The sequence below is a fragment of the Cupressus sempervirens genome, chromosome 7 (assembly GCF_028749045.1).
Source record: "Cupressus sempervirens isolate cs-2001-9-10 chromosome 7, ASM2874904v1, whole genome shotgun sequence".
Taxonomy (NCBI): domain Eukaryota; kingdom Viridiplantae; phylum Streptophyta; class Pinopsida; order Cupressales; family Cupressaceae; genus Cupressus; species Cupressus sempervirens.
In genome coordinates this window covers 851817242-851839202 of record NC_143124.1, presented here as the reverse complement: position 1 = coordinate 851839202, position 21961 = coordinate 851817242, and the positions used below count along the sequence as shown (strand labels likewise).

The 21961-nt window shown below is 33.7% G+C and overlaps 1 protein-coding gene across 1 annotated transcript; it reads right to left on the bottom strand.

Moving 5' to 3' along the window:
- Window positions 1-21110: 21110 nt before the first annotated feature.
- Window positions 21111-21653, bottom strand: LOC149550104 (uncharacterized). Its single transcript, XM_089794425.1, has 2 exons — window positions 21519-21653; window positions 21111-21389 (listed from the first exon to the last, which is right to left on the bottom strand). The coding sequence occupies exons 1-2, from the start codon at window positions 21651-21653 to the stop codon at window positions 21111-21113; spliced, it is 414 nt and encodes a 137-aa protein (XP_089650551.1).
- Window positions 21654-21961: the final 308 nt, after the last annotated feature.

Sequence of the window (21961 nt, the reverse complement as noted above, 5' to 3'; positions counted from 1 at the left end):
AAATCTGCAATATGTACAACATCATGAGTCTTGTGGCATGGGATGAAATGTGCCATCTTGGAGAACCTATCAACCACCACAAATACTAAGTCATTATCCCTTTGTGTCCTCGAAAATCCAAGAACAAAATCTATACTTATATCCTCCCAAGGCTTTGATGGAGCAATCAATGGCTAATAAAGTCCAGTATTGTGACTAAATCCTTTGGTTTCTTGACATACTTGACAACTCTGCACAAATTTCTTCACATCTTATAAAATTTGAGGCCAAAAATAATGTTCTCTAAGAATGGCAATGGTCTTATCTTGACCAAAGTATCCTGCCATTCCCCCACTGTGTTTCTCTTTGATCAGGCTTTTCCTCATGGAACTCCTTAGAATGCCTAATTGAACTCCTTGGACTACTTAATTGACTACCCTTAAACAACATACCATCCTGAATCAAATAATGTAGCCACTTGGTTCTGTCTATAGTAACATGTTCTTTACAAGCCTTCCATGCTTCAGCAAAATCAGGATCTTTTGGGTACAGATTCTTGAGTTCATCAAACCCAACCACTTCAACCTGCATTATTGTAAGCAACAACTGTCTCCTACTCAATGCATCTGCAACCCTATTAGACCTTCCACTTCTATGTTTCAACACAAAGGTATAGTTTTGAATGAACTCTACCCACTTCAAATGTCTCTGGTTCAATTTACCTTGGCTATTTAGGTATTGCAATGCCTGGTGATCAGTATACAAGAGAAATTCTTTTGACAATAAATAGTGCCTCCATTTCTTTAAGGCTTGAACAATTGCATAGAACTCCTGATCATAAATAGAATACTTCTTTGCATGATTCAATTTTTCACTAAAATATGCTATAGGCTTACCTTCTTGGCTCAATACAGCCCCAATAACATTGCCACTAGCATCACAATCTACCTGGAACACTTTACTGAAATTAGGAAGTGCTAACACAGGTTGTTCTATCACCTTCTTCTTCAACAATTCAAAACTCCTTGCAGCTATTGTACTCTACTTAAACTCTTTCTTATCCCCCCTTATTGTTTCGGTCAAGGGTGCACATATGCCATTGAAATTCTTAATGAACTTCCTGTAAAACTAACCAGACCATGAAATGATCTCACCTCAATAACAGACCTTGGAGTAGGCCATTCCAAGATGGCCTTTACCTTCTCTAGATCCATTTTGAGACATTCAGATGATACAACAAATCCCAAGTAGACTAACTCTTCTTTTACAAAGCTACATCTATTCAAATTAATAAACATTTTCTCTTCCCTCAACCTTTCAAGGACACTACAAATGTGCAATAAATGTTCATCCAGAGTCTTACTGAAAATTAAAATATCATCCAAATAGACAATAACAAATTTTTCCAAGAATTTCTTTAGTACCTCATTCATAAGCCGCATGAAGGTGCTTGGCGCATTGGTCAGTCGAAAGGGCATGACCAACCACTCATATAGACCCTCCTTGGTCTTGAATGCAGTCTTCCACTCATCTCCCTCTCGTATCCATATCTAGTGATAGCCACTCTTGAGATCTATCTTTGTGAAGTACTGAGCTCCACTCAAGTAATCCATAAGATCATCCATTCTTGGTAAAGTAAACCGATACTTGATGGTTACTCTATTTATAGCTCGAGAGTCTGTGCACATTCTCCACTTTCCATCCTTCTTTGGTGCTAGTACTATAAGTACTGCACATGGACTCAGGCTCTTTCAAATCAAACCCTTTGTCAATAGCTCCTGAACTTGTCTGTTTAGCTCTTCAATTTTATTAGGAGTCATCCTATGAGCAGCCTTGTTAGGAAAACTAGCTCCATGTATTAAATCTATTTGATGATTGATCTGCCTTACTAGTGGCAACCCTTCTGGAACATTATCAGAGATGACATCTCCATACTCACACAATAGACTTGAAACTTCAGGTGGAATTTCACTACTACCTTCCTTATCTCTTCTAGGAATCAAAGCATAACACATACGCTGATGTTTCATACAATCCAAAAATTTTCTTCCATCAACAAGACATATCCTGGCACTATTGCATACCTTTTCACCTTCCTTTATCAAGGGCTTTAGTTTGTGGCAAACTCCATCCTTTGTCAGAGAGTATGTATTCGTATGACCATCATGTACAACATGTCTATCAAATTGACATGGTCTTCCCAACAATAAATGACAAACATCCATTGGAATAATGTCAAAGAGAACTTCATCATGGTAACTCCCAATCTTGAACTTCTCCAAACATTATTCACTAACTAGGACCTTATGATCATCCTTCACCCAAGCAATTTGATAGGGTTTGGGGTGTTTCTCCCTCTTGAGCTTTAGCTTAGAGACCATCTTCTTAGACACCAAGTTGTCAGTGCTGGCACCATCGACAATCACATCGCAACACTTATCCTCGCACTTGCACCTGGTACGAAACAAACTCCTTCTTTGTCTAGGTTCAGTCTCACCACTTAGTAAGACCCTTTCATTTACGAGAACCTCTCCTGTTTCTGCATCCTCAGAATGTGATGACTATGCATCCTCATCCACATGAGCAACCCTTGCTTGACCATTAACTCTCCTATCTGTCCTCCCTTGTCATTGAGGGTATTCAAATGCATGATGACCTTCTTCATTGGAATGAAAATAGGTACCACGAAAGGCTCCTCTCCCTGAACTTTGTCCACATCCTCTACCTTTTCCTCTCTAATCTCCAAAGTTTTGATCATGGGAGCAATTAAAACCCTCGTCCCTCTGGTTCCTGCTAGTACCCACATCTTCAATTTTCTTCTGGGTCTCATTTTGGTATCCAAATGACCTACCACCACCCCTTCCTCTGTGACCATGCCCTCTTTGCCTTCCGTCAAATCTTTTGTTTAGCTTCTCTTCAACTCGCAGGGCAAACTGGTATGCCTCTTCAATGCTAGTCATTCTAACTAGACTTAACTCCTCCTGAATGCTAGGTTGTAACCCACTGAGGTAATGGAAAACCTTCTCCTTATTAGCTTCTGCATGCCCTACCCTAATAAGAAGTCGATAAAATTTCTCTATATATTCTTGGACAAATTTCCCTACTTTCTTTAACCCTTGCATTTTCTTGAACATGTCAAGCTCGTAATCAACAAGAATGAACTGCTTCTTTAGTTTGTCCACCATGTGATCCCACCTCGTGATTTTCTCCTTTCATCTTCTATTCCTTTCCAACTAAATCTCTTGCCACCAGATTTTGGCATGGCCATTGCAAACTTAACCCTCTTTAGGTCTCTGATATCCTCATACTCAAAATACTCCTCTAGTTCATTGATCCAATCGATCAACTCATTCGAGTTTAGAGTTCCCGAAAACACACCCACATCAATTTCAGTTCTTTTTCCAAGCTTAGAAATGGCCCTAGAAAGCCTCTCCTCTACTTGATTTAGGACTTCCTCTTCACCTTCCCCTTCCTGTCCAATATTTTCTTCTTCTTCATTTTCTTCCTCACTTTCGTTGCCTGCGACAACATTCAGTCCTCTGCAGATCTCCTCCTGCAATGCTTGAACTTGTCTCTGGAGGGCTCTAACCTCAGGAGTAATAATTCTAGCCCTTCCACTATGTTCCCTTCGTGGAGGCATCTTCTTGTCTCAAACCCACAACCACACAGTCTTGGTGCAAACTGCCTCACAGTCGGTGCTCTGTCTACACACTCAGGAAAACTTGCTCTGAAACCACTTGATGGAGACACAACCAAAGACTAGAATGAACATACAGGAAAAGGGAAATATTATTATCAATGAAAAATGCCCTATGGGCTTACAATAATATGATTCTAGAGAAAGAAATTCTCCACACAGTACCTTCTCTCTAACTCCGCTAAGAACTGCCTTTACAATGCCCGAAATGTTCTTAAATAGACCCAAATTCATTTAGGGTTAGGAATACATTCTAGAATATGCTAGTTGGCATCCACTGGCAAAACAAAAGGTTTCAAAAGACATGTTAGAAGTCAATGTAAAATTAGAAGAATCTAGAAACGGTAGTCCAGCTTTTGGGAGGCATAACTTTTGAATTGGGACTCCGACTAACAAATTGTTTAGATTTTTAGAAAGCTCTTGAAGCGCTCTACAGCCCTATGGACCAGCTTTTCTCGTCCCTCATTTTTTGGGCCTGTACGAGTCCGTTTAGTGCCCCATATTTGACTTTGAAGCACTCTTAGGTCTCCAGAAAAATTAAAATTGCAATAACTTTCTAACTGTAAAGCCTTTTGACCTGATTTTTTTTGGAGTGTATTAAATTACAAGTATAATCATCCCTCCAAATTGCACCCTCTAACTCATCATAATTTTGGCTCTATTAAAAATTAACCCATTTTCTACATTTACACATATCCCAAGGTGCTTTAAAACTCTAACCCAGAAAACTAATAGTGGAACTGTGAGAGTTAACCTTTATTTGACCCACATGGGTATCTAGAAATAAAAAACACATTAAACATAAACTATCTCTAAGCATATTTTTGGGTGATACAAGATTGCCCTTACACCACTGGATGCTCCTGCATTAGAGTCATCACAAGTAGGTTCAATGTGATCAAAATGACACATAGTAGCTAAAATGATGGACATTGATGATTATTGTAATGAAGAAGTAACACCCAAAATCCACTAGGAAGATTAAGACAAAATAATGAAGAGATAAAAATTTCAAGGCAACAAAAAAAGCTAGGAACAAACCACAATTTGATCTTCCTAAGTTAAATAAAAATTTGAATTAAATGTCTAGAATGAAGAATTCCTTAGATGGTAAGTCAATTGAAGACTAGAAAACAATGAAGCTTGCAATCACAAAATTGAAGGGACATGGATTGTAATGGTGGGATCAAAAGGAAACTAATATGAAAGGTATAGGCAATGACAAAACCAAAACATAGGAAAGGATGGTTAAAAATGTGAACGAAATATGCATGCTTTAACACAGTTATTCCAAAAGTTGCAAAGCCTGAAGCAAAGGAAGAAGAGCCCACAAGTGTACACATGGGTTGATTTAAAAATAAACACTTGTCATGGTATGTGGAAGACAATGTGGAGAAAATATCGAGATATATGAATGGGCATATCAATGAGCATTCAAGGAGGAAGATAATTTTTTTAGGAGACAACAAAGTAGATCTTAAGGTAGAGATAGTTTCTCACATGCAAGATGAGAGTTGAACAATGGTGAAGGTTATTAAAACAAGAAAGAGAAAGTAAACACACTAGATGACAAGGGAAAGTAGTGTTGTTTAGAGGAAGGGGAGATTTCTCTGGGGGACGAGCCAATGTTTGGAAGACATAGTGGATGAACTAGAATGGGCTCAACTAAGAAGTTTATTTGGAACAAAGTGGAATGTGGGATTTTGAAATGGTATTTGCAAATAGGAGATTCAAAGTGACATGATGCCTACATATATGTATCATTTACGATAACTAAAACCAGGGAACATTGATAAACAAGATGTTCATAATGGATAATTCAATGCATACATGATATAGAAAGAATTAAATTAGTAGACTTAAAACTTGTTGAAAAATAGGGAACAAGAAAATGAAAATAATCTAATTTGAGTTTGATTTTTTGATAGACATTTATGAAAGTTTGGGGGAATGAGAACAAATCCTTAAAAATTGTTCCAAAACTTTCAAGATTTGAGGCAATAAGTGTAACCGTGCCTAAGAGCCTTTTGGAGAAAACACATTTATCAGAGCCCGAGTTTCAACATTGGGAGCTCTGGGTATATTTGAATGCCACTAGTTGTTAAATAGTTGAACAAAATGAAAACATTGAACTATCATGTGTATCTCTTTCAAACTGAAAGCTTGAAGCTAGGTGAACTGAAACAAAACTTAAACTGTTACTTGCATATTTTTCATGCTTAACACTTAGCTTTTAAAACTGAAAATTCTACTTAATCCTAGATGAGGGTAAAACAGAAAATTGAAACTTATTCTAGTTGCAAAACATGTATCATTCTATCTATGTTTTAAGGTAGTATGCCTTTGATTATTTTTGTGCACATTAAGTTGCTCTTGTTTAGAATATATTAGGGGATCTATTTCAGTAGTTGTTAAATGAATGATGTTGGATCGATATGGTTTTCGGTTTACCATTAAACTAGAATCATATTGCTCTAAGGGTGTTGTAATATCTTCAATGGAATCATGCCTCCCTATAGAGGAAAAGGGTTCAATGGGACCCGCAAAGTGAGTATCTTAGTTTTTCATTCTTGTAGGCTTCTAGGAGTAAGCCTAATCCCAAGGGGGGTGGATGTAGTGCCTGCCCCTAGTTCGCATTTTGTTATCATTGCTGAACTCTTTTAGAGCTAGTTTTATGTTGATGGTTAGCAACATTCTTTTGAGATTATCAGATATTATGCTATGGATTCGGTTTATTATGTGATGAGATTACTTAGATTTTGCATTTCATGTATGCATGATGATTATTTTTAGTATTCACAATTATTGATGATGATTATTACATTGCTTCCAGTTATTAATGATGATTAGTAAGATGATTTATTATCATATGTTTTTTATTATGGATACTTACCCCATACTTGCATGTGTATGGTGTGCGTGTTTTCTTTGCGGGTTTGCTTTTGTATGGCGTGTCTGATGTGGTTAAGGAAGGGAGTTGTAGTCACCTGCTAGTCAGGATCTACACGATGCATCACTTCCTGCCATTGCCTGTTTAGCTTAGTATATATTGTGCTTGTACATGCGTGGTTTTTATGCAGGTTACAGGTACCGGGTATCGACTTCCCTGAATTGCCAGGATGAGCGTACCCTATCATATTATCTCAATGATAAGAGAGGGGAGATAAATTCTCAAGTCCAAATCCCAACCCTTAAGACATTTGTTCTAATTGGAAAATTAGCACAAGTATCTGAGTTGAGTACCCTCCGAATATGTTGAATGACGTAATTCGTGATTTAAACCCTTGGTTTGATTTTGTATGTATTTTGGCTATAATGGGTTTTCATATTTTTACCTTGTGAGTCTTTGATGTATTTTCTATTAATTAAGCCTAATTAAAAGATTTAATTAATGGTTTAATTTAATGAAAAATTAATATGATATTTTAATATTTATTTTATTTAATTAATTGAAAAATTAATTAAATAAAATAATTAAATTTGAAGATAAAAGTTAAAAGTTTAAAAGTTGCAATGTGACAATATTTATTTTAATAATAATATATTTGGAGTTCTTTTTTAAATAAATGACTAAATAATATTATTATTAAAGCTAATAAATATTTTAGCAATTAAATTTTGGAAAATGAAATTTAAAAGTGGAAAATATATTTTAAATTAATAAAAGATTCTAAATCTCATGTGATTAAAATATAAATATATTAAGATTGAAAAGTGGAATTATTAAAGTTAGTGCATGAGATTTAATAAATAAATTAATTAAATTGGAGAGTAAAGTAAATATTATATTAATAATTGTGCATTATTTTAATATTTTTTCACATAGGAGTTGGCAAATTCTCGAGAGTTGTCATGTAGACAACACTGAAGCTTGCACTCTAAGAATGCATAAGTTGTCTACACTTAGAAGTTAGCATTCTATTTGAGCACATGGTGTTTACAACCTTAAGACTTATCTAGAAGGTTGGAGAAGACTCATGCTTGGTTGTCATGCTTATCTTCTAGTTGTTCCTAGAGACACTCTAGATGCATCTTAGAGGCCTTTAAATAGAGGCTCTCCTAGTGTATTTGGACAAGCCACAAGCTTCAAGTTTAAATGAAAGCTAAATGGAAGCTTCAAAGCTTACATGCATTGGAGAAGTTCATATGCTCATATATTTTCTACATGCTTCTATGCTTCTTCTAGCACTTCTAGTCACTTAGAGGATTTGATTGGCTTGGATCTTGGAAGGATTGCGAATGATGGAGAAGAAAAGGATTTTCCATGGACTTCTGAGGCATGACGAATTAGCATCAGTGTCCAGGTGCACTCGTGATATTCGCATATTCTCCTTGCACCATTTCTCTTTCTGTCTTCATCATGTTTGTTATATGTGTCTGATTATATTCCATGAATGAATTTGCAATTTGAATCGGAATCTAGATATGTATTTATTTAGGTTGCAAAGAAAACAATAGAAAACCCTAGATTCAATTAAGGAAGAAATTAGATCTAAACGAGTTTGGGTTCGAATTAGAATCAAATTGAAATATATTTGAAAATGGTTTCAAGATTTATAGCCAAATTCATTAGTGAAATTATTGGATAAATTTAGAGAACAATTATTTTAAAAGAAAATTTTTAATTCATCACAAATTGTCCTGTCGCTGCCCCTTGGATAGACCCGAACTCAGTCATTCATAATTTTTTATCGGGATCGAATTTATTCGATCGCTTCGGTCAAAATTGGCGCAACTTGGCCCTCTCCAACATATTTAAATTTCAGCCCGATCCAACGGTTCATTAGGAAGATATGGCCGTCGTACTGAGACTATTTTATTCAAAGACAAATATTTTTCCATTTCCCATAACCAAGAGTTCTTTATGCTTAAACTCCACAAAAATAATATATCAAAAGCATGGAATGAATTTGCAATCTTTCCTTAGTAGAATCTTATTAATATGCATTAGTTTCATATGGTTTAATTATCTAATCTAATTAAATCAAATTTAATTAAGATTAGTTAATAGTAGAAGTGTAATTAATTATTAGTCAATCTAAATAAATGGATTAAAAAAAAAGATATTTTAATATAGTTTATATAGTGGACTTTTTATAATGTATATTAAATCCTATTTAATATATATTAAACAATTTTAGAATTGTTTAATGAAGATGTTAATGTTAAGAATTTGAAGATTATTCATGTTAAAATCTACAATGAGTCTTATTGGTTTGTGATAGGGATCTTTTCAAATATGGAATATACTTTTAGGAACATCTCAATATATTGATTTAATGGGGTTAATTTAATATAACCTGTTATTAGTTGTTAACAAGTTAATATTAAACTATTAATTCAAATGTTAACGGAAGTTGATCTTAGATTCAACGAGGTTTTTCTTAAGCAATGCTAGTTACTATAAACTATTGCGAGTGATATTATTACAAGAAAAAAGAAAGATATTGAATTATTAATTTGAGTATTGAGGAATTAGAATATGAAGTCTAATGGTTGACTTTTAATGTTAATATATATTAAATAATTATGAGATGGTAATCTATAAAAATGTTTAATGATGATTATTATAGTAATGTAAATGAAGAGACTTTAAATGATATGGGACTTAATTGACAAAGGTCAAAATCATTGTTATAATATTTAATAACCTAGTCGTGATTTGGATTTGTTAATACGTTATGTATTAGTTAGTTAAATATTAACTAATGAGTTTATGGAAGGATTCTATAGATTGAGTATTTATAGTTTGAGGAGTTTATTATTTATTAATATTTGTAAGGACTAGCAAACTATTAATAAATAATGGTTTAAATAGATATCAACAAATTTGATTAGAGTTAATCTAGTGGAGATTATTTATTGATTGAAGTTTTGTAAAAGATAATAATTTTTGGAGTTGGATTATAATTGATTTTAATCAATTGATATTCATTGAGTTGTCAACTTAAAATGATTATCATTAATACGAAATCGTTAAGAAAGATGAATGTAGTCATTATGGATAAGATTTCCAAGATAACTTGTTAATATTATTATTATTAAAATATTAATATTTGTGTATTAGATTAAAGTTGACTTTGATGTATGAACTATTGTTAGTCAACTAATACTCATTGGGTTGATGGTTTGGTTGTGAAATTATTAATTAAATCAATTAACTAGAGCTAATTGGATTTAATTAATAATTAAGTTATGTAATAGAGATTTAATTGATATAATTCTTTTAATGAGATTGTAGAAATATTGATATCAGAATTGATAAGTTTTATGACTTGAATTATGACCTTAGATATTATATGGTCGTCAACGATGATAACGATTAAACTAAAAAGACTCAAACTTTAGTAATACTTAATTAAGTTTCTAATTGAAAACTATTAGAAGGTTAATAGGTCATGGATGATGTACCTATGTTAATTGATTTAATTGATCATTTTAATAAAGTTATAATTCAAAGATTGATAATTGGTTCTTTTATAAATGAATAATGATCATTTGATTATCTCAAAAGTTGTAGTAACATTAAAGAAGAGTTAATCAATTAGAATATGGATCATGGTTAAAATAGAAAACAATTTAATTAAGGTCAATGATGATTAGTTTAGTGAATATTTATTCTTAAGTTATTCTTAGAATGTAATTCTTAATAATGGAAGGATAATGCTATCGGGGAACAAATGGGTTGACTTGTAGGACAAATGATGAAACTTAGACACTTGAGTATACTTGAAAATGGAAACTGAAACTTCTACACATGAAAATGGAAAATGAAACTCTACACATTATTCAATTATGAGATAATAGCAAAACCAAAACATGTGTCTGCATCGTGTATTCTATATGCTTCTTGTTTTGGGTTTTGGGTTGACTAGTGTTGACCAGTCCTAGGTTGTTACCAGAGGCTCAGAGGTTATGAGATGTGATGGCATGTTGATCTTATTTGGTCTCGATCTTTATAAGCCCAACCATGGTTATGTGATCGTATGCTCTATGAAATGTTTATATTTGTTCATCAGTCTTCATGTGTGAAGCTGAGATATATGTGTATGAGATACCTAAGCTAATCATTTTTGAGTCATCAATCAGTTATCCTTGGATTATTTTCTAGTCGCCATGATGGGACTAAAATGTGGATTTATTCTTGATGATGTCATGTTGTGACATGTTTTGAGTCAACCATTTTGGAGTCTTCGATCAGTATGATTTTGAGATATTCTTGGTTGCTTGTTGAGAACCAATGGATGTGATGATTTATTTTGGTTATTGAGAACCAATGGATACTTATGATTATCAGTGATGCCTTCAGTTGCCAATAGAGAATTGTTGTGGTCATGATTTTCTATGGATGTTTTCCAAATGCTCATGGAGATTTGATGATTCTTATCTTGGTGATTTGATGATTTTTATTATGGATATTTGATGCTTATATTGTGAATATTTGATGATTCGTTTTATGGATTATCTTTTGGATTTTCTTTACAGTCGCTTGTACAGGACTATGGTGATTTATGACTCCATGAGCATTAGGGTAGGTAATCTACTTGTAGTGTCGGAAAGTGGCTTGCAATGGGGGCCGGGGCCCTAAGTGGCTGCCAGGGTAACTCATTGTAAGTTTGGTTAATAAGTGATAACATTTACACACTAAATGGGGATTAAATGAACCTAAAAAGATAATTTTTTTGGTTCTCGCCCATGCCTTGAGTGCTTGTACAGGCTAGGATGGGAGTAGTAAGACGCATGGTTGTGACCTTGCATTCCATAGTATGCCTCGTCAGTATGAGAGGATACTAGTGGCCGCATGAGATCTGTATGGACCCGTGGAGTTTAGCTAACTACCAGGGTAACTTGTACGAGATAAATGCGATGACACTTTCCCGCTTGCAGAGTAGGTTTCCTACATGTTATTGTTGTGCCTCTGGGAATTAGATGTCAATTTTGTGTATGTTGGAACCTTTGAGTTAGTATACTTTTAGGATTCCTGGACTATAGAGATTTATGCTTTGTGGTTTTGATAACCTATTTGGGACTTGAGATTATCTCCTCAGCACAGTGGGAGTGGACCACTTAGGTTCCACACGGTCGGGTGGTAGTGTTTTTCCACTCTTATTATTTGAGATCCGTCTGAGACACCGTGGCTGGTGTATTCTTGGTTGGTATTTATCTTCATTATGTTCTTGGAGCATTAAGGTAGATGATATACCTTATGATGGATGTATTTACTGGTATGTTCTTGTATTGATGATTTGCATATGTTAGTTGATGATATATTATGCTTACTTTGCATGTTAGTAGGATGTTTTAGGAGTGACATTCCTACTATGTTTATAGCCAATGATCTCTTCGGTGCTTTGGAATGTTACGCACTGAGGGATGGCTAGGATCCACGATGGTCTAATGATGCTATTTACGGTTGGGAGGAACCGTGCACTTAGTTTATTATGTTTGTGATCAATGGTTATCTCTTATGATGGATGTTTATATCTTTATGATGATGATGTATCATGTATGGTTATGGTTTCATTATACATCATGGATTAATATTAGATGATGTACTTTAATTACATGGAAGTTTATTCTTTTGAGCTTTTCATACCTTGTAACATGTACAGTGGATGATTGAGCAATTGAAAATGTAATTTATGAATACTGAATGTATCATTGTTATTTCATAAGGATGTGATGTTAGATGAATAGTTATGATTAGATGTGATTCAACGTTAAGGGATCTTTAAAGAATGTAATCTATTATGTTATGTTATGTTATTTTTAGTTGGATGTTACTATTGCTTCCGCAAGTGTTGTGTATGGTGTTACTTTCATGTTTTAAAAAAAAATTGTTTGGTAAACTTAGTGAAATTTTAGGTTAATTTTTTGGATCCCTTGGCGGGGCATTACAACATTTATTGGAAAATGTGGTTGAGAGTACAATGGAGATTTTGAGAGTGCCAAAGAAAGAGGTCACATTTAAGTTTTTTCAGTTTTGTAATGGTACTATGGATGCTTATTTTCATACACATGATGGATTACGAGAGTCTGGAGAAGAAAAGTAAGTGAAAAGGAAGAGGTAAAAGTTGATTATAATGGATACATTGTTGTTTTGTATTTCATTGGTATAGTGAAAGGAAAATAAGATTATAAATTGTGAAATGTTGAATAAGATAAAATTAAAATCTTTAAATTACCTATAATTGAGTATTTCAATGTTTGCATGGATAAGTTGGAATTGGATGAAATATATTTGTGGAGGAGGTTGGACAATGGTGGTGATTAGTCCACAAGAGGAAGAAGGATTGAAGGGAAGATTCTGCAAAAGAAGAGTGGAGTTGTTTCAACCAAATGCTCAAAAATGGTGTAGATGGAAGTGCTTTAAGTGTTGGATTTCTTTGCAAATTGTTCTTGAATCAAAAAATTGATTAAATCACTCAACTCCATTTTGTTAGCTATGTCACAAAATTATTTCCACTTGGTCCACTTGATGCATGAGCATCTAAATGAACACGTGATTTGCATCAACAAATAAACTATCAATTTCAACTTTTGGTGTTTGCTAAAATATTTTCTTCAAACCATAACTATATGTTTAGTCCATTTCTTTGCTTGGGGTTATGGCTCGAGTCCACGTGGCTTCATGATTTTATTAAGGTTGGGAGGAGAGCAAGCCCTTTTGTTGTTCGTTTACATTGAAAAATATCTATAAAAAACATCTCAATGCTTCAGTCTTGGGCAAGACATTAATTTATGAGGCCTTTTTATTCATTCAAACAAACAATCTTTGACTTCCCATGTATTTTCAATCATATTTTGTGTACTTTGATTTTTTTTGTTGATAATTTATTGACTTTTGACAATTTTTAATTTTTAATTGAGTTCAAATTGATTTTGACAAACTTTGATTTTTAATTGAGTTTTGAAATGATCTATTTTTTATTGAGTTTGGAGAACATTAATTTTATTTGAGTTTGATAAAGTTTGATTTTCAATTGAGTTTGGTTAACATTTATTTTCTATTGAGCTTTAGTTGTGCTTGTTTTACTTTGAGCTTTGTTTGAGTTTGGTGGTTTTTAGACTTTGAATGAAGTTTGATACAATATTTTATTTTTTAGTTACTTTTGTTTCTGATGATGCAAAATTTGACTATCCATTTATTTTCAAGAAAGTTTTGTGAACATCGATTTTCATTTGAGTTTCTATGTAGTTGGTGGACTTTGATATTTATTTGTGTTTGGTAATTTTTGAGTTTCAAACTAGTTTGGTGCAACCTTTAACTTTCTATTCTTTTAAAATTGATTTTACGAATTTTTGGTTCCAAATTGTGTTTGTACTTTGTTTTGTAAGTTTCTATTTTCGAATGAGTTTCAAAAACATGCATTTTGAGTTGGGTTTGTGAGTATTGATTTTTTATTGAGTTTAAATTAATTGCAGTGAACTTTGATTTTCAATTTTCTTTTAATTTTATATGATAGATACATATTATACTTAAAAATAGTGTACATGTTACCATCTAATGTTATAGAAGATTGTGTATTTGATTATATATTTTATGTTAGACGTTGTTCAAACTTTGATTTTAAACGAGTTAAGAAAACTGTTATTCTCAATTGAATTTGACAAGGATTTATTTTGTATCGAGTTTGGGGACCAAAGGTTTTAAATTGACCCATTTGAATTTGATTTTCCATTTACATTTGGTTGACATTGACAAACTTCCTATTTCTTTAAGTTTCATTTCAATGTGGACAATGGATTTGATTTTAATCATTTTCCAATTAAGTTGCTGAATTTTTTTTTTTTTTTTGAGTTTTGTGAACTTTGATTTTGTTGTTCACTTGTGGTGTGGCTGATTTCCACTTGCATTGATGAAACTATATATTTTAAATTGATTTTATTGCATTTTGAGCTCAATTGAATTTTTGTAAAGAGTGTGAGGAGGGAAAAAATGAAGAAGGGTGATGTATCTACTTATTGTAACCAAGATAATATTTTTATTATATTTCACCACTATGGTGAGACGAAAAGAAGATTATATATTTATAAATCGTTGAATTGCAATATAGATGACATGCATATAATTAGTTTACATGAAATCGATGGTTGGTTTAGACATCCAATAATATCTAAAAAACCATTGTCTGTACTTTGCCAACCATTATCACATTCATTTTTCTTTATACTTTAGATTTACTTAAAATTTTAATATTAAAATATTTATGGAATGAATATTAAAGAGGAAGAAGAATTGCATGTTGGTTGAGGAATTTAAAAGAGTGGAGTTTGTGAGAAAGAAACATGGAATGAAAAACCATCTCTTGAAACCAATTATGTCTGACGAAAACATATTAAAAGATAAGGCAAAAGTAAACTTCTCTAGTAGAACTAGCAAAGGACTATAATATACTCATGGAAGAGGGCCATTTATGAAAGGCAAATGGTAGATAGAGGTCATGTTCCTAGAGGCTAGGCAACAAGAGGTGCACACATTGAACTTTTTGAGATTTTAAGAGGCATTACGATGAGGTTTGGTGCAATGTAAATGACACAAATTAGAGGAGTTCAAATGGTAGTCATCAACGATGATAATGAAGAAGTAAGAACCAAAATTTTTAAGGCCATCCATCTTGACAGTTGTATCATGCTTAAACTGGTCGGTAATGTAGAGTCAAAGATATGTAAATCTTGGGAGATTATGGTTGCAAAGTTGAAGGAAAAACTACAATTAAACAAGAGGGATCATAAACTTGTAACTAGAAAAACTTGCACGAGAACCAAAACATAGAAAAAAATGTTTGAAGGTGGGCCACCAAGAGGTAAAAACCCAAAAGTTATGGAGATTTTGGGAAACATGACAAGTAGGCTTGATGCAATGAGAATGACATACAAGAGCAGAAGTGGTGGACGTCAGTGATTATTAACAAAGAAGTGACAACCAAAATCTATTTGGAAGATTAAGGCTAAATAAAGAAGGGATAAGGATTTTAAGTGAATCGGAAAAGCTAAGAACAAACCATGATTTGATCTTCCTAAGTACAATCAAAATTTGTGATGAATAATTAATTTGATCAAATATCAATGGAAGGCCAAAAAATAATGAAGTTTGCAACCCAAAATTCAAAGGACATGGATCTTAATGGTGGAATCATTCAATAACTAAAGTGAAAGGTATAGGCAAGGAAAAACCCAAAACATAGGAGAAGATGGTTAAACATGTGAATAAAAATTGCATGCCTAGACATTACCTAACACATTTGTTAGAAAAGTTGCAAAATATAAAGCAAAGAAAGAAGAGCCCATAAGTGTACACAAAAGGAGATCTGAAAATTAAACACTTGGCATGTCATGCAAAAGAAGAGAAAATTTCAAGGAGACAACAAAGTACATCTCAAGGTAGATATAGGTTCTCACATGGAATCGAAGACTACAACAATGGAAACAATTATTAGAGTAAGGAAGAGAAAGTTAGCATATCTCACACAAACACACTAGAAGGTAGGAGAAAGGAGTGTTCTTTAGTGGAGGAGGAGATTAGTCTAGGGAAATAATCTATCGTTTGGAAGACATAGATGAGGAATTAGAATGTGCTCAAGTAATAATTTTATTCAAAACAAAGTGGAATGTGAGATTTCAAAATGATATATATATGAGATTACTTGTGATGTGATTTCTACATATACATGTTATTTACTATAGAGAAAGCCATGGAAACTCGATATACAAGATACTCATAATGGATGATTCAATACATACATGATATAGAAAAAAGTAACTTAGGAGACCTAATGATTATAAATCAAATTTGTATTTTAAATTTTCAACAAATATTTATGGAAGAGTTGGGGAAGGAGAATGAATGGTTTACAATTATTCCAAGGCTTGAATGAGTTGAGTAAACAAAGTGAGACAAGGAGAATGAAAGTACGACCATGCCTAAGTGCCATTTAGAGGATGCAATTGTAATGGACAATGTAATTAAGAATAAAATATTATAGATTTTTACAATGCCAAAGAAAGAGGCCATATTTGATGTTTTTTGGTTTTTTAATGTTAGTAAGGATGTTGATTTCCATAGACATGTGAGTAAAAGAGTGGGAAGAAGAAAAAACAAGTGGAGGGGAAAGAGGTAATGGTTTATTTCAATGAATATATTGTTGATTTGTATTTCGTTGGTACAGTGAAAGGAAACTAATATTATAAATTGTGAAATATTGAATATAAATAAAATAGAAATTTTGAATTTGCCTAATATTGATTATTTCGACGTGTGGATGGATAAATTGGAACATGATAAATATTTTTGTGGAGGTGGTCATCCAATGGTTGTAATATTTTTATTGAAGTTGGAAGTTAGTTCTATCTAAAAATATTAATGACGATGATGAAGAAGTAAGAACCAAAATTCAAGTTGCAAGTTGATAGTTATAAAGTTTTTATTCAAGTTGGAAGTTGATAATTGTAACAATTTGTCATTTAGTTATAGATGGAAGTTCTATAACTTTGGAGTTTGTTGCAAGTTGATTTCAAATTGGAAAGTTGACTAAATAAGTCAACTTCATTTTGTGAGTTGTGTCACAATTTTTTTGTACTCAGTGCATTTAATGTAGGAGCATCTAAAATGGATGATTTGCATCAACTAAGAAACTATCAATTTAAATTGTGTTCTTGCTAAAAAAATGGTTATACATGGTTAGTCCATTTCTTTGCTTGGGGTATGGCTAGAATCCACAAGGCTTCATGATTCCATTAAGGATGGAAGGAGAACAATTCCTTTTGTTGTCCTCTGCCATTGGAAAATCTCTATAAAAAGCATCTCAAAGCTCAAGTCTTGGTGCAACATTTATGAGGCCCTTGTATTCATTCGATTGAGGAACCTTTGACTTATCATTTATTTTCAATTGAGTTTTATGGACTTGCGATCATTTCTATTGATGTTTCGTCAACTTTGACAATGTTTAAAGGACATGGTTCTTAATGTTGGGATCATTCAAAAAATAACATGAAAGGTATAGATAAGGATGAATCTAAAACATAGAAGAGCATAGCAAAAAAAGTGAATAAAATATACATTCTTGTACATTACCTAACACATTTGTTACGAAAGTCACAAAACTAGAGCCTACAAGTGCACACAAAGGAATATGAGAAATTAAATATGTGGTATTGCATGCTGGTCAAGATATAGGAATGGGCATATCCAATGCACTGAAGGAGAAAGACAAAGTTTCAATGTGTGCATGGATAAATTAGAACTAGATGAATAGTTTTCGTGGAGGTGGTCAGACAATGGTGGTTATTAATCCATGAGAGGATGAATGATTGATGGGAAGACTCAACAAAAGTAGATTGGATTTTTTCCCAAAAATGCTTAAAATGGATTGGATGGAAGGGATTTAAGTGTTGGAACTTGTTGCAAGTTGATTTTGAATTTACAAATTAAAATATTTAGTTTATTTTAGTAAACTTTGTATTTGACGGAGTTTGGTGAAAGAGTATGAAGAGAGAAAGATATAAAGTGGAGATATGTATATGTTTTCTCTAATGAAGATAATGTTTTTTTTAAATTCACTACTATGGTGATATGACAAGAAGATTAAATAATTATAAAGTCACATTATAATTGGTGTTTGATTTCTACATCCAAGGGTTAAAAAAAAATTGAATTATCTACTTTGCAATTACTATCACTTTCATTATTCTTTATACTAATAGATTTACTTTAAACATGGTATTTAAACAATTTATGTAATATATATCAAAGAGGGAGAAGAATATTTTTTACAAATCAATTAAGGATTCAAAAAGAGTGAAGTTTGTGAACAATAATGCACAACCATCTCTATAAACCAAGGATTTTTTATACAAGCACACTAGAAGATAAAGGAAAATTAGACTTATCTAGAGGAAGATGAGATTACACTAGTGGAAGAGAGTCATTTATGCAGTGGAAGAGAGTCATTTAGAAGAGGAAGATGACACACAAAGGTCATTGTCCTAGAGTTAGGGCACCAAGAGGTGCAAACCATGCACTTTTGGAGATTTTAAGAGGCATCATGATGAGGCTTAATGTGATGTAAATGCCACAAACTAGAGGAGTGCAAATAGTGAATATCAACGATGATAATGAAGAAGGAAAAGGAAAAATTAAATATGAAAATAAAGAAGAAAGTAAAGTTTTGAAGGAATCAAAAAAAAAAAGAAGGAAACCTTGATTTGTACACCTAATCATAATGGATATTGAATCCAAAAGAATTATGTAATGAATATTTGAGATGGAGATGTATTTCGAGTGTGAGTCTATTGAAAACCTAAGATGAGTGAAGGTGGAAAACACATATTTTTTAGGAAATTTATGTGGATAGTTGTATCATGCACAAATTGATAGGAAACAAAGAGTCAAAGAAATACAAATGTTGGGAGAGTATGGTTAGTAAGTCGAAGGCAAATTTATAATTAGAGAAGAGAGCATGGACTTTTAACTATAAAACTTATATGATAATCACACATAGAAGAGGATGTTTGAATCTAGGCCAACAAAAGGTACAAACCAAACAACTATAGAGATGTTGGGAAACATCACCAGTGTGCTTGATGTGATGAAAATAACAAAATGGTGCAGATTGGTAATTATTATATCGAAGAAGTGACACCCAAAATCAACTTGGAAGATTAAGGTAACATAAAGAAGAGATAATTTTTTTAAGGAAATGGAAAAAGCTTGGAAAAAACTACAATTTTATCTTCCCAAGTATAGTGGATGTTTGAATTCAATGTAAAGGATGGATAATTATTTTGACTATAAGTCAATTGAAGACCCCAAAACAATGAAGTTTGCAATTTGAAAACTTGAAGTACATGCATCTGAATGGTGGGATCATTCAAAAACTAACATAAAAGGTATAAGATAAGATAAGATAAGATAAGATAAAATTATTAATGTCCACAAAAAACCAAAACAGTTTATGGGACTGAGCATACAAACACAAGAGCCAGCTAAGCAAAGGCACCAAATGGTAGCTGAAAAGGAACAAAGCAACAAGAAGAAAGAAAGACAAGGAAAGGACTAAGGGTCCTTCATTGTCACAAAGAAATCCATAATAGAGAGGTACATCCGTGGACAATCCATAGTTTTTAGATACTGTGAAGAACCTCTATAGGACTGATGCTGCCTGTAGAGACTGGTACAATGTCTGAGAGATCTGGAATGTGAACTAGTGGAAGACCTTTTCAAGCCCTACGAAGGAGACAAGGGAGACAAAAAGGTGGTAATGAGCTGATCAGAACTCCGTCTCTAATGAAAGGACTGCAGGGTATTCTCTCGAAGATGGGTGGCCTCCTGAAGATAAAGTGCTAAATATCGCTGATCAATATAATTGAAGAACATCGAGAGAGAATAACAGTCTCTAAAAAGGCACTAGAATCTCCCTCTGATCTCATAGTAATGAGGACAACGAAATATGAAGTGAGTCTCGGTCTCAACCTCCATCAGAGTGCATAACTGGCATAATCGATCAGCTTGATCCATATGGTGATCAATTTGAGCCCTGAGACGATGAGAACCAACCCTAAAAGAGCCCAAAGAGAACCGTAATGCATGATTCCAATGCTGGTAAAGATAGGCAGGGCAAACATAAATACCATATTGAATAACAAGAAAATGCTCAGCATAGAAGGCCATCTTAAGTTGCAAACCACCTAGGGGATGACACCAAGTAGTGGTAATATACTACCTATAGATATCCTGTCTAACATGCTCATTCAGAGCCGGGGCATCTAGTTAAAGCTGATAAGGAGGAAGATGATCAATCTCAATCCCAATTGAACCCAACAAAGAGGTGGCCTGAGCGTACCAACATCTTGATCTAGCAAAAGTGTCGGATCTCATAATCTCCACTGAAGAACAATATGCCAAAAAAGAGTATCTATGTCGGTAACCAACTATCTCCATAAAACCACAAAGCCGATGAAGAAACCAAATCAAGTAAAAAATAATGGCAAGTTTGAGAGGATGAAGACCAAACTCAACTAAAACAATGCTGTGAGGGGTGAATCTATGACATCTAATGATACGACGCAACAACAGTGTCTGAACCCGCGCAATAGAAGCCCAATCAGAAGTAATAAGAGAAGGTCCCCAAACCACAAAACCATAGAGGACTATCAGATGAACCAAGGAGTCAAAAAGGGACAACTTGGATGAAATATCCTGAAAATGATGCATGAAGCATTGTCTCTCTAGCAAAGCCAAGGAGCCCATACCCTTACTGAATCTAGATTGAATAGCAGGTCTCAAATTGAAACGTGGTCCTGAGAACTTCACACCAAGATACATGTAAGAGGGAGTAATCTCAACCTCCTTCCCCTAGAAGAAGAAATGGAGATGAGAGGTCTTTAAATAGTTAAAGACCATAACCCGTGTCTTAGATAAATTGACCACAAGCTGTCACTGAGTACAGAAAGAAGCAAGACTATCGAGGAGTCTTTGTAAGCTATCAGGAGAAGAGGTCAAGAGAACAACATCATCAACAAAGAGGAGAATAGAGATCAGAACCTGATGTAAATAACACCCATCTCCTGGTTGAGAGAATTTCATAAGGAAATCCTCCAACTCATCAATATACAAGCCAAATAGTGTAGGGGAAAGAGGATAGCCCTGCTTCACGCCAATGGTGCTCTGAATCAGATTAGAAAAGCCCTTCGAAGTTTTGAGCCTACCAGTAACCTTCTCATAAAGTCTCAAAATAGCAGTCTATAACATATCTGAAATTCCAATCTCCTGAACCTGCTGAAATAAAGCCAACCTAGAAACAAAATCAAAAGCCTCATGGAAGTCCACAAAACAACAATAAACCTTCTGAGGGCAGTGTCTAGCCTCCTCAATGATAGCCCGCAGTGTAAAAACATGATCCATAGTCTGGTAGTCTGCCCGGAAGCTAGCCCGACCTCTTGCCCTACATCCCCGTTTGTCAAGCTCACTAGATAACATGGTGTTCAGAGCAGTGGCATAAAGTTTGGCAAAAGCATGACCAATCATAATAGTTCTATAATTTCCTAGATCAAAAATAGGCCCATACTTTTGAATAGGGTAAACAACATGTCTAGACCATGAATCAGGAAACCCAGTGCAAACCACTGTGTTAAAGTGTGTAGGAAGGTAAGATCCAAGAACTGAAGCACCAAGTTTGTAAATTTTTGCTTGAAAAGCCTCTTCATCAACTACTTTGCTACATCTCAAAGATCTGATGGCCTCCATAATGCTAGAATAGGTGAACAAATGGCAGTGGGGAGGTGGAG

What these genes read in the sequence shown, in the direction of transcription:
- LOC149550104 (XM_089794425.1), bottom strand. Translation starts at nt 21,653, where the DNA reads ATGTTATCTAGTGAGCTTGACAAACGGGGATGTAGGGCAAGAGGTCGG. An exon ending in CTAGACACTGCCCTCAGAAG is followed by an intron (nt 21,390 to 21,518) that starts GTTTATTGTTGT and finishes CTTTATGAGAAG; the next exon opens with GTTACTGGTAGGCTCAAAAC.